The 12,695-nt window shown below is 37.8% G+C and overlaps 1 protein-coding gene across 4 annotated transcripts; it reads right to left on the bottom strand.

Annotated features, from left to right (window-relative positions):
- Positions 1-4,295: 4,295 nt before the first annotated feature.
- Positions 4,296-11,982, bottom strand: LOC119739941 (DDB1- and CUL4-associated factor 10-like). 4 transcript variants are annotated; one of them, XM_038215087.1, is made up of 6 exons: positions 11,812-11,982; positions 9,096-9,928; positions 8,442-8,555; positions 7,835-8,032; positions 7,026-7,425; positions 4,296-6,544 (listed from the first exon to the last, which is right to left on the bottom strand). In XM_038215087.1, the coding sequence occupies exons 2-6, from the start codon at positions 9,392-9,394 to the stop codon at positions 6,161-6,163; spliced, it is 1,395 nt and encodes a 464-aa protein (XP_038071015.1). In that variant the 5' UTR covers positions 9,395-9,928; positions 11,812-11,982; the 3' UTR covers positions 4,296-6,160. The 4 variants fall into 4 exon arrangements, with proteins under 4 accessions (XP_038071015.1, XP_038071014.1, XP_038071016.1 ...); XM_038215086.1 differs by having other exon boundaries at positions 6,161-6,544; positions 9,096-9,893; XM_038215088.1 differs by having other exon boundaries at positions 6,161-6,544; positions 9,096-9,538.
- Between the last annotated feature and the right edge of the window lie 713 nt (positions 11,983-12,695).

The raw sequence follows: 12,695 nt of genomic DNA, 5'->3' as shown, positions 1-12,695 counted from the left end.
AGATTAGGGTAGGGGCTGTCGGAATAGGGTAGGTAGGGAAACCGGAAGCAGAACTTTTTTTTTTTTTTTGGCCTTATGAATTGAGACAGGCCCTTTACATTCATAATAAAATATGTTGTGCGTTCTTCCCGCCCAACACACGTGAACCAGTGCACGCACGCGGTGAGACCCTCCAACTTGGGCTTTCAAAAGAAGTCACCAAGCGCAATGTTCTGTTCATGCAAGTAGTCCATACACTCAAAAGGCATAGTTCTGGCAAGTAAAAAATATTACTTTTGTTCTTAGAGAAAAAAACTCTAGAACTAATTTCAAGGTGTGGCCGTCCCAAGACATTTTAGCTGGTATTTTCCAATTTCATATTTTATGTGTTTAGCAGTCACCTGCACTTAGTTTTCCCATAAAGCAGCCTGATCTGATGAAAACCAGTAAATGTTAAAGCAGTTGAAAAAAGTATTTTTGTAGTTGTAATTAAATTATTATTGAATGATTGTATATTCCAAATTCTATTGATTTCTTCTTAGGTAAAATATATGCATATTTGCATTCCAGGAGTGTTTGTTTGAAAAAGTACTACAGAAAGATCTGATGGTGGTAATTTACTTGTGTTTTTTTTCCGCTCAGCAGCTCTGTGAACCATTTAAGCCCAATCGGACAATTTCATCCACATAGTTTTTGTGATCTCAGTAATAAAAAATAATTCTCCAATTGTTTTGATTAAAAAGTGCAAATATCAGTAGTATATTTAAAGAAAACTAGTGGAAACCAATGCACAATTTTGCTATAAAAATGTTATGTTTGTTGAGTGGGCCATTATCGGGTGTCACTTTTGTGGAGCTTGTTAGCACAGAAACTATCTGCTTAGCACTGACAGGTCACCAACCAACATTTCATTCAATGTGTATCATTTGTGACTGGTACTCAGCAAATTTTTGCTTAGCACTATTTGTTTCTGCTTTGTAGCGCCATGAAATTCGGCCCAGAATCACCAGTAACACCACTCACCATACAGCTGCTTAACTGAATTAAAATTGCTTGGTGGATTTTCTGCAGATCAATTTTGCCTTTGAGAATGTCTCTCAGAGAACGTGTGTTCAGTACTTTTGATGGGAAAACTGTTTATTCATGAGAAAAGCATAGTGAAGTCACACCATTGTTGTTAGACAACTAGTTACATTAATGAGCCCTAACAGAACTCAACCCATCAAACCCCAATGGCATGTTTGGTTGGAATCTGTTGGGATGAGCACAGTACCCCTAAACTGACAGTCTTTAACATTGGGTTGGCACACATCCAGAATCAAAGTCAGAAATATGTGTGTGCAGTTTCCCATATGGTGTTGGAATTTGCCAGGATTGGTATGGTTCCTAATAAATAATGCTAGGGAGTTAGGGTTAAAGCATTTTAAAGAACGGCTGACATCAAGCTGCCACAGAAGCCTGTATTGGATAGTGAGATGAACCGTGGAACACAGGTTCTCTGAGAGATGTTTTTAAAGAAGGAAATACAAAATGTATTGATCTGTGGATTTTCCCGCTGGCACAAAAGATATTGCTGAGCCAAACTCAGCAGAGATTAAGCCAAACTCAGCAGAGAACCAATGACAAACAAAGTGAATCTCATATGATAGCCGGTAACCAGTTTTTGTTAAGCATGTATTTTCTGTGCTTAGCAGATCCATGAAAGTGGCCCCTGGTTACTAGTTTAATGCTGTTTAATTATGTAAACATTCTAGTAAAAAAGATTTTGAGCAACTTTTTTTTTACCGGAAAAAGTGATGAAATTGTTGTTTTTGAAGCACATTTCTGTGTTAGAAACTTGTTCAATAATTGTGACAAATGTGAATAACAACACAGCACCATTTCTCTTTGTTGTTGTTTTTTTAATTTTAAAAATGTTGCAAGAATGGGCATTACGTTTTTTTTTCCATTGTGAGAATTTATTCCATGTGTATTATACTTAGGTTTTTGTTAATCACGTTAACATTTTTTTCCAAAATCAGAGAGTTGAATAGTAACTGTTGTGATGAAAAAAGTATCAAAATCTAGGATTTTTGCTTAGTGAAGAACAATGAATGAAAATGATTCTCTTTTTTAAATGAAGTACTTTTTGAAAATATTGCACTTGCACAAAAAATTGCACATGTACATATGCAACAGTGATAATCAAAAGATTTGTCCAAAAGCATGTGAATAAGCCATAGCTGTATTTAAAATTTGATGAACATTTTACGTTCACAAACATTTGCAAATTTGCACATATCCACTTTTCACTTCTGTGCACTAAAACTAAGACAACATTAATGCCTTATTGACAGAATAATTGTCAGTGCATCATCATTGGTAATTGAAGTAAATGCATACAGATAAAGAAATGGTAAGGTTCCCTGACCCTACTGCAGATGAAACGGAGCAAGTTATAGACGTCGCAGGAATTGTCAGGTCAGGGAACCAGACTAGCTGACTTGCATCTGTTCACGAATGTGTAACTGATCGCAAAAAAAAATGTGAACTACCGGTAACTTAATTTGGTATATTGGGGGCATTATTTGAAGAAAAAAAGGTCAGTTTCGATTTCCAAATATGGTTGGCTGACCATCAATGGAAATTGATGCAAAAATTCCACTTTTCTTGAAAATGACAGCACACCAGGTGCCACGATTTCACAGGATGCTTGAGACTATTATTAGAGTCAAGTAGGTATTTCATCATAGTTTGCCCAGTAGTTTTTGTGTTTTGATTTTTGCCAATGTTGTATATTACCTTTAGGTATTTGCATCAGTGTCAAAAGGTGTGATTTTATTTTAAAGATAAAAGTTAAATGTATACCCAGCACGATATGTGACGGAGGGGTTTCCCCCCCCCCCCCCAACATCCCCTATTCCCTTTACACACCCTAGACTATTGCTACCTAGCACGTGCACCCCCCCCCCCCCCCCCCCCCCCCCCAATATCTCAAAAGAATTCCCAAGATTCTGGTAACACAATGACCAACGCAAAAGAGGGGTTCCCTCTTTCACATATCTTGCTAGATATGATTAAATGGTGCTCACTTAAAATGCAACTAAATATTTATGGAATGTTTAGCACTCTCGTAATTAAATATCTGAATGTCTACATCTTCCCAAGGACAATGTATAGACTGCACATGTACAATGTACATGTACATTCAGTTTACTTTCGATTCTTGGAATAATCAAAATGCAACCAACTTTTTCTCAAATATTTGTATTTTAACAAATGTATTTAATTTTCAGCACCTACACCAGTATAGACTTCCCTTTCAATTGCTGGAATAGCGGAAATGTCATTGTCTACATGTATAATTACCTGGTGCATGCAACCAGATTGGTAAGTACAGTGACGCATCGTGTCCTATCCATACATGTTATATCTGAACCATTCATAAACAAATCCTGTTTTTTTTTTCTTAATTAAATAACTGTATCCGAGCGTGCATATCCACAAGGCATAAATATGCATTATAGTTTTATTACTCAAGTCGCTGATCTAAAGGAACCACGTGTGCATGTAGTCTGGGTATGCTTATATGTGTGTGTGCTCAGATGTAGTCCATTTATGATCTCGCTAGAAGCAAGGCAGTTGAATTTATTACCCCCAGAATCAATATTTAACTTGGAATGCACCCTGCTCATTCCCAATGATATTGCTAACCCTCAAAAACAGTCGGTGCATTGCAGAGAGAATGATTAAGTATTTCTAAACTAATTTAATATTTTATTTAGTATTTTAAGATGTAAAAAATAAGTTTAGATTGTCCCATATGTTATGTTATGTTGTTGCTTAATAGGAAATATATAAAATAATGTTGGGTGAATTACATGTTTAAACATACTTAGATTTTTGTTGTCGTAGGTTAAGCTAATTATCCGTATCACATTACATGTATTTGGTATAATAACGGGGATACAAGCTTATCTATCGCTTTGAAACATTCTCTACATCTTTATATTTTAAACATGGTAAGCTGGCAATTTCAAATTAATTTGTCTATGGAGAATTTCAGACGTTGATTGCTAGTTCATGGGAATTGATAAAGTCCGTGTTTGTGCAATTGTTGACAAACCCATTATTTAAAAAAACATGTTTAAATTTTATTTTTTTCAGTTGTGGATAATAAATGAAAAGTACTTGAAGCTTTGTCATTTGAATCTATTTATAGACATGACATTGATCTGAATGGTGGAGGAAGCATTACAAACGGAAAACAGCTCAAATAATCAATTAACTAATAATAGTAGAATATCAAATAATTGTTTCAGAAATCATTTTATCAATTTGTCAATTCGTTAATCAATTGATTTATTATCAAAAATCTGATGATCAAATAAATGATTGATCAGTCAATCCGTCTGTTAATCTATCTATCAATCAATCGATTGAATAAATTCATCCATCGATCAAAACAATCAATCAACCAACCAGTCATTTAATCATCGATCAAATAAAAAAAAGTCAATTACTGAAAACAATTATTTAGTTGTTTTACCATTAAACCACCAAAACCACTGAGAAAGATAATGCTTCAAATACATTGATTTGCTGATCACTTTATTTGATATTTAATTGATCACAGACTCGACGATAACTGAGGCCTACAAACTCAATCAGTATAACTTGGTCTTTGACATTCTGAGTTGTGGGTTGTATTTAAATTTCTCAAAATAAAAGTACATGTATACATTTCCAAAGTAATAGTAGACATATCTTAATTAAAAACATTGATATAAATCTGTCTATAGAAAACCCAAACCAACAATTTGCGTGTTATGCATACAACTTATGATTGGTTTGATTGCAATGAATAAAATGCAAATACAAACCTGTAACTATTTTGTCCAAGTTACTTGATTCTTTCCAAAACGGTACCTGATGGTACTATTACCTTCATTATCACAACAGTGCACAATTCCTTTGTTTCACTCTACACTTCATGAAATTTCAAAACTTCAAACCATGCATTTCAGTGATAAAACATGATCCTGCAAATGAATAAATACTATACACGTAAAAACAAAATCAAATCTCCCGTGTGGTGTCTACAAATGTGCTCATGATGAAAGTGCATCTTAACAATAATGATACAGGCTCCACAGGTACCCCCTCAATGATAAGAAAAGGAGAGTTGGAGGAGGCCACTGGGAGAGACATTCAAAGCACTGACAATGATGCCTGACACTCGTGCAAAGACGCTATGGCTTTGTGCACGAACCAGTAAGTGCAAAGAGTAAACGCAGGTGGTGTGTCCCGTCCACTACTTTCTAGCCTCTCGAAAGTGATCAGAAAGCGCCTTCTCCTGTTTGCACACACATTAAATTACCAAAATCATCTCATTCAGTTTAATACAAATGAAGCATATGATGTATTCCCTTGCCCGCACAAAGGTGCTTTCACAATCCCATTGTTGGAAAAATGTAAACCGGTGAAAACAATTTGTAAGAGAATAGATAAAATGTCGGTCACATCATGTTATCTTTCATTACATTCACATATATTTGTGGGTTTTTAACATGTAAATTAATGCCTATGTTATCTTTGGCAGGGTCCTATTTTCTAATGCTTGATGACAAAATTAATGTAACTATGTGAATGTGTATTTTCAATATTGACTGTTTACGTTTATTGTATTTTATGTATGCTGGGACCCATGGGAGACCAGTGGATTCCACTGAATGGGCCATAGCTGGTACCAATCTTGCTTAACAGAGAGAGAATATTAGAAGGCCTACTGGAGTTAGGGGTTTTTTTAGCCGGGTTTTAAACGTACTTTATTGATATTGGCCAAGCACATATTTATTGCCTTATTTTTATCTCAGTTCACATACCACAATTCATGTTTGTCAGGAGTGTATGTTCTCATTTTGAAAGGGTGCACTGTGAACACAAGCGAATTTGACATCAAAAAAATTCACAGCAAAAATTGTCAAGAGTTTACACCTTGTGAATTAGCAGAGTGAAAATTTGAATTTGCAAAGAAATTCACATTCACAGTTGTGTGAACCAGACTTTACAAAGCCAGGCACTAAAGAAAAAAGTCAAAGTGCATCATGTCTGGGGATGCACCGTGTAAAAAGTGTCATCAAAGACAGATGGAAAACATTTGTTAATAATGGAAAACATTTCAATGCAAGAGGCACTGTATTCATAATTTAGGCTGATAGAAAGCGACCCTCCCGCACATGCTACCCGAGACTAGCAGACAGTGAGTGGGTGAAAACCGCGAAGTCAACACCGTACTCTTGTGTCTGACTAGGAACTTGACCTGCCGCAGTTCCCGCACGGTGTGGGGTTGTATGTCGCAGAGTTCACTTGATTTGTCGTCGAACGCCAAAAGTCGGATCCCGAAACCGTAACTGGAGCAGATCAAACGACCGTCAGGACTAACACTGAGTTCTTTAATGTAACCCTGACCGTCTGTGGGTTCCTTTGTGTAGTACATCAGACGTTTGGCAGGGGGTCTGGTCACCACTGTGTCACCGTGTGATGCTTCTGGTACAGGATCTTGAAGATCATGAACACATGTCCACTGTTAGAGGAAAAAGAAAAGGTCAATCTGTTAAGTTGAATATCTACGGACTATGAACTGAAAAGCAGAAAAGTTTGTTCATATAATTTGGCAAATTTGTGAGCTATAAAGCAAATATCAACTCCGGACCAGCCACAAGCTAATATGTCACATGACTATTTTTACATGTGGCCTGATTGTTTTTTCCATCACTGAGTTCGATCGAGGACCATTGGTCAACTAGAAGTTGGATTGCAAACATCTCTTGTTAAAAACAACGGTCACAATGTTGTATCACTTGTTATACCACTTGTTATGGTGCACCCGGGTATTGCAACAAACCCTGGAAATCTGGTCTTGAATTATTTACTCAACTATACCACCTACTGACGAGGTCAACAAGTGTTTTAGTGCTAATAGTCACACTGTGGTTAATTGTATTTCTAATAGAAACTTGCTCACTAATTGATTGTCTCTTAGATCATAAACATGTTGTTCTAACCTCGGCATCATTATCTCGTGTGGTGTATCTAGACATCATAGCCCATCCCTGAGGATGCACAACCAGGGACGAAATGCAAGACGCTTTACTTCCATCGGGGAAATCCGACACCAGCTCCACGCGATTCCTGCCCCTCCTCCGTCCCTGCCAGATTCTCTCCAGTCCGAGCTCTCCATCAAATTCACTCGGTTCTTCCCCGAGACCAACCCCTTGGTAGTGTCGGGCAAAGTCCAGCCCGGCCAGGTCAGAGTTCAAAGTTGAAAGGTTGAGGTCATGGACGATGATGTAGAATCCCCGAGCCGTGGACATGACCAATTTGGTGCAGTCGGGCGTGAGCCGCGTCCTCATCAGAGACTCGATATAGAAGACTTTCTCATGAGGTGTGCCTTTCTCCTCATAGCTGGGGGAAAAAAAAAATTGGCCCGTAAGTACTTGATTATTTCTTGTAAAGATTATTCATTCCCTTTTTGGTCACGGTTTTGATCAGCAGCATGGCTGATGCATGTTTTTGTGTGGAAACTTTCCACACATTTTGAGTTTATTCAGCTCCAAGACTAACTTTTGTTCTGATTTCACACACAAATAAATCAATTTCCAAAAGCAAATTTCCAAATTTCATGGATCTGCTCAGTAGAAAATACTGTGTAGCAAGTTCATGTGCAACAAATCAAACGTTGCTGAAGCTCTAGTTACAACAATATCACATGACATGTTGGTTGGTAACCGTTCTGCTAAACAAATATATGTACATGTACATTTAATGCCTCTGTCCAGTTCGGCAAACTGGTGTTAGAATATTTTGTCTTTACCCATTGATGTCCCAAGTTACAACGTTGCCGTCAAATGCCGACGTGACTAGCCGTCTGGTTTGCCGGCAGTACTCAATGCTCTTGACCCAATTGGTGTGACCCTGCAGGCATCGGATCTTCTGTTTCAGGTTGCGGATATCCCACAATGCAATGGTGGAATCGTCGGACCCCGAAGCGAATGTCCTGCTGTCCAAAAATCTACAGTTCAAGTGTCAAAACAATTTTAACTGAAGAGTGGTTATTATAGTTACAATTTTAATTTTTTATTTTTTCAGTCCCCGTTTTTCGTCCCATGTAATCAGCATTTAGTAAGTTGATTCAATAAGCCATACAACTGTAACTGTACATTGCACATGTGCATTACAGTGTATGTTTTTTATTTTTGTGATGTGCGCATTACAGTACATGTACATATTTTTTTGTGATGTGTACATGTAATTGTTCTATAATGCATTAACCTACTTTTCAAGTGGTCTTGTTAGTCATAATCATATACAATCCATATTGTGCATTTTAGCAATGAACACGGGGCCAAAATTAAAACCATTTTTAACGGTTGGTCATACCATAGGTCAAGAAATATAATAAGCAATTATTATTCACCTACCTAATGCAGTTGACACAGTCAGAGTGGGCATTGCGAACCGCTGTTATATGCTTGGTTGTCAATGGATCAAACAGCAACATGCTATTCTCCTCACAAGCTGCTACTAGGACATCACTGTGGACCGTAGGGAGAATTTGAGTGTGACTTGAGGAGAGGTTCAACTTTTAGTTCACATAAAGGTAACAATTGCTTTCAAGTTGAAGTAATTTTAGCAAATTAACACTGAGCAGAAATAGACCCCTTGCATTGAACAGTTTTGGGGTTATTTTTGGTTATTTAATTAAATTAAGTAACAATGAATTAACAAGAGGTATTCTCATGTAAATCCTTGTTGGACAAAAGTACCCACCTCAAAGATGGGTACAATGCAAAGAATTTCTATATCGGCTCATTGTCTAGATCAAGTGCCATTTCAAGTTGATTTATCTCCTTGCTGTAGCTTGGTTGTTCCGTCCTCAATCCTGCACAATCTTCTAATCTTGGGGGATTTTTAAGTATCACAGAAGGTTATAGACAGTGCTCAGTGATGTAATCGGGGGGGGGGGGGGGGGGGTGCACTCCTCCAGAAAATGAAGCCTCCTAGGTCCCCTACAACTTGGACCCATTTGGATCCGCCACCGGTTATGGATAATGGTATAAATATTTTGTCCGTACCCATTTGGAGAGAACTCCAGGTTAAAGATTGCCTCATGCCCGTTCTGCTTGGAGAAGTCCGAAAAGCCTGAAGGAGCAACTCGGCTGTATAGACAACACTTGATCTCGCTGAGTAGCCTTTGCTGACACGATCCAACGTTTGCACGGTAATGTACCCCGATGGCAGACCCGGCGCACACCGAGGCCGGGTGGGCCGTAGGCCGGTTCCGAACCCAACTGCTAATAGATGTCTTCTGGGATACACTATTAGCATTGGTTGTTCCTGCACTGTTATCCTTCGATTTTTTATTCACTGCCATGGTGATGCAGTGAGAATGTATCCAAAATAAACAGTAACTGCAAACACAGACAGTCTTGCTTTTTTGAGTTCAGCCAAATTCTTAGTTGAAATTGAATGTCACTTCAAATTCGATGCAATCAATCTGAGATTAGAGACTGAATTTCTGAGGATAGATAAGTGTGTTTTAAATCAGTGATGGTTAAGCAAAGAAGTGCAAATCACAAACAAGTCTTGAAAGTCGGCAAGACACTGTGGACCATTCTCTACTCAAAGATAACAAGGTAAAGCATTAATTAACAGAGTCAGAGAATGGTTGTGATCAACATTACATGTATGTGTATAACCTTGTTGTTTCACAGTTCACTTTTGTAAAATCAAGTTTGAATTATTGTCGGTGTCATCTAATGAACGTTTCCACAACAAAACCCTTTGTTGATAGCGGTGACCATCTCCATATAAAATGTGTCAGTGGGGAGCTGGATGAAAAGATCCTACTGACCCGGTACCGTTGCCAATAACTGTTCAATCAGAATTCAAAGAAATCAACCAAAATCTAGTGAGAAAGGAAAAATAAGAATGTGATTTTTATAAGTAAGGCAAAAAAAAATACTTCTGCTTCTGTTTTCCCTACCTACCCTATTTTGACAGCCCAACCCTAATTTTGTTATTGGAAAAATGAGAAAAAAAAACACAAAACCTTCAATTTCTACCTTTTACACTTGACTACACGCAGACGCCTCCATATGACTGTACATAAAAAAAATGGCAAGAAAAAAACAAGTCCCTACCTACCCTATTTTCGAATGCCATGTAATCGGAAGCAGATATATTTTTTGGCCTAAAGTATTGGTGATAGGCCATTCAGGATTTGACCATAAACCCTACTGCGCGTTACTCGTAGCCTTGTTTTTAGTGGGAAGAAGGGGTTATCGTGCACCCTCGGAAATCAACTTCTAATTGACGTCTTTAGATCAGAAAAAAAAATGGGTAGAAAATGATTTGCTATGTTAAAAAATTCAAAAAAATGTTTTTAAAAAAATTTAAAATAGGGAGTCGGGAACTAGCTAGCTGGTTTCCATCCATAAAATCTGCCCTAGTTCCCGACTCCCTATTATCGTTCGAAATGCACTTGTATTTACAAACGTGATCCAGTCTACTCATTATCATAATACATAAATCCACAACCGTTTTGAGGGTGAAATCTGATGTTTTTGTTGGGCAATGTTGGGTTTTGGGGTCAATGACAGAATTGTGTTGCTCAGCATATATATACAATGATATCAGGATTAGCTTGGACCCTACTATCGCCAGACCATGTCCGAATGTTAAAAAGGCGATGTTGGGTCTGTTGTGCCCATTCTTGAAAATCACGCATTCTTAAGAATGTGCATGCACATTCTTAAGAATGTGCAACTGGATCCTTGCGCAATCTTCGCAAAAAATAACTCTTCCAGATTGAGCGCACATTCTTAAGAATGCGCGACAAGATAACGGTCTTGTCGATGCCGAGCACCGGCTGCGCTTGGCAAGTCTAGCTGCATCCTCGTTCACTGATTCTCAATAATTATACTGTTGCAACGCAAGGCGCTGAAAAGTAGAGTGGATATGATAAGTATAGGCGTATTGATTATGCCGGGGGGGGGGACCGGGAAAAAATAAGAGACATAATAATACTAGTGGAAAGAATTCAGATTTTTTGGATAATAAAAAGGGGGGGGGGTGGACGTAAGAATGAAGAATGTGAAGAATGAGAATGAATACTGCGACATCCCATAGTGCTAATGCTATTTCCCATTTAAATTGCCACCAATTTATTGTTCACACCCCACCATTACGTCGCAGAGCTGGATTCTATCTAGTCAAAAGAGCAATTTTGGCAGCTTCTGGACATCGTTTTTTTTTTGTGGCATGCATATGATACATACAGGGACTTGTAACTTGTCTAGCCTAAACAAAGCACTTCCCAGACTAGTTCCCAGTCCTCCGTTATTACAAAACTTCCCATAGTGGGCAGAAAAAAAGCAATAATAACAGGTTTAATTTGATTCAAATTATCGTAGTTATACGAGTACAGAAGCATAGAACATTTTCTTTCCTCTTTATATAAATTGTTTCCCTTTTAACCGCTATACATTTCATTTAACATAATTATGTCGTGCAATGTTTGTTAAGATTGGGCAAAATTCATAAATTGTGCACGTGATATTCCCACCCAATCTTAAGAATGAGCGCTTATTCTTAAGAACGCGTGCTCGTTCTTAAGAATGGGCGCTCATTCTTAAGAATGCGCGCACATTCTTAAGATTGCGTGATTTTCAAGAATGGGCACAACAACCATGACAACAGGTCCAAGACTTACTCGGCCTATTTGTTTCCTTTAAAGTTAACTACATCATACATGTACAGACTAGTTTAGTTACACTATGCCTAGCCTACCTCTTATTTCCTGATTATACAGAAGCCTGAGGTCAAAGCTTTGTACGAACATATTTTTCCGATTTAGTTAAGTGTGGAATCTTCACATAAATAGCACACAATGGGGTCGTGAGAAATCAATGTCATCATGGAGGCAGCCATCTTGTTATTGTATCATTCATGACATAGAGGGCGCCATTTAAGTTTACCCATAGAGCTTATAATAATAGCTCTATGAGTTTACCATAAATTGGTGTGGTGGGCAAAAGGCGCCTAGTAAGTGGTGTACGCATATTATTCTTTGGTCAGTACATATGTGGCAAAGAGGCGAGGGTACTGTGCAATGAGTTCGATTTGAATTATTGCTGGTGGCAACTGAAGATAGGCCCTACATGTAGTTTGGATTGTAAAATTGCTTATAGAGTTTATCTATAATCTATCAAATTATCCGAATCTATCAAAAACTTTTTTTTGCCATCGCAAATCAAGCTCATTTTCGGATAAAGTATTATTTAATGTTTTTATAAAAACAGTTAATACACAAGAAACCTTTTGTAACAGTTTTGATCCTTCTTCAAAAATATTCCAGAATAATTATATTTAGACTATGATTATTGGCTTTCAGTTGTAGGCATAATTTGAGGGATTAGGCACAGTTTCTTCTGCAGTTTCCTTTGCTGAAACTGGGTCGCAAAGCAGGTCGAATATTGCTCAATGCTCATGCAGTTAATTAGCCCCGACCATAACAAGTTGGAACTTGTTGATGGCAACACTTCTTTTGAGCTTTGACCAAGATTTATTTTGTCTAAGAAACGACGAGAATTGCGAAACCACAAGTGTAATTCCCCAGTATGGTTCAACCACAAGTGTAATTCCCCAGTATGATTCAACCATGGAGGTTCAAC

The sequence above is a fragment of the Patiria miniata genome, unplaced genomic scaffold (genome assembly GCF_015706575.1).
Source record: "Patiria miniata isolate m_02_andy unplaced genomic scaffold, ASM1570657v1 HiC_scaffold_4, whole genome shotgun sequence".
NCBI classification, from domain to species: domain Eukaryota; kingdom Metazoa; phylum Echinodermata; class Asteroidea; order Valvatida; family Asterinidae; genus Patiria; species Patiria miniata.
This window is presented reverse-complemented; position numbering and strand designations above follow the sequence as displayed.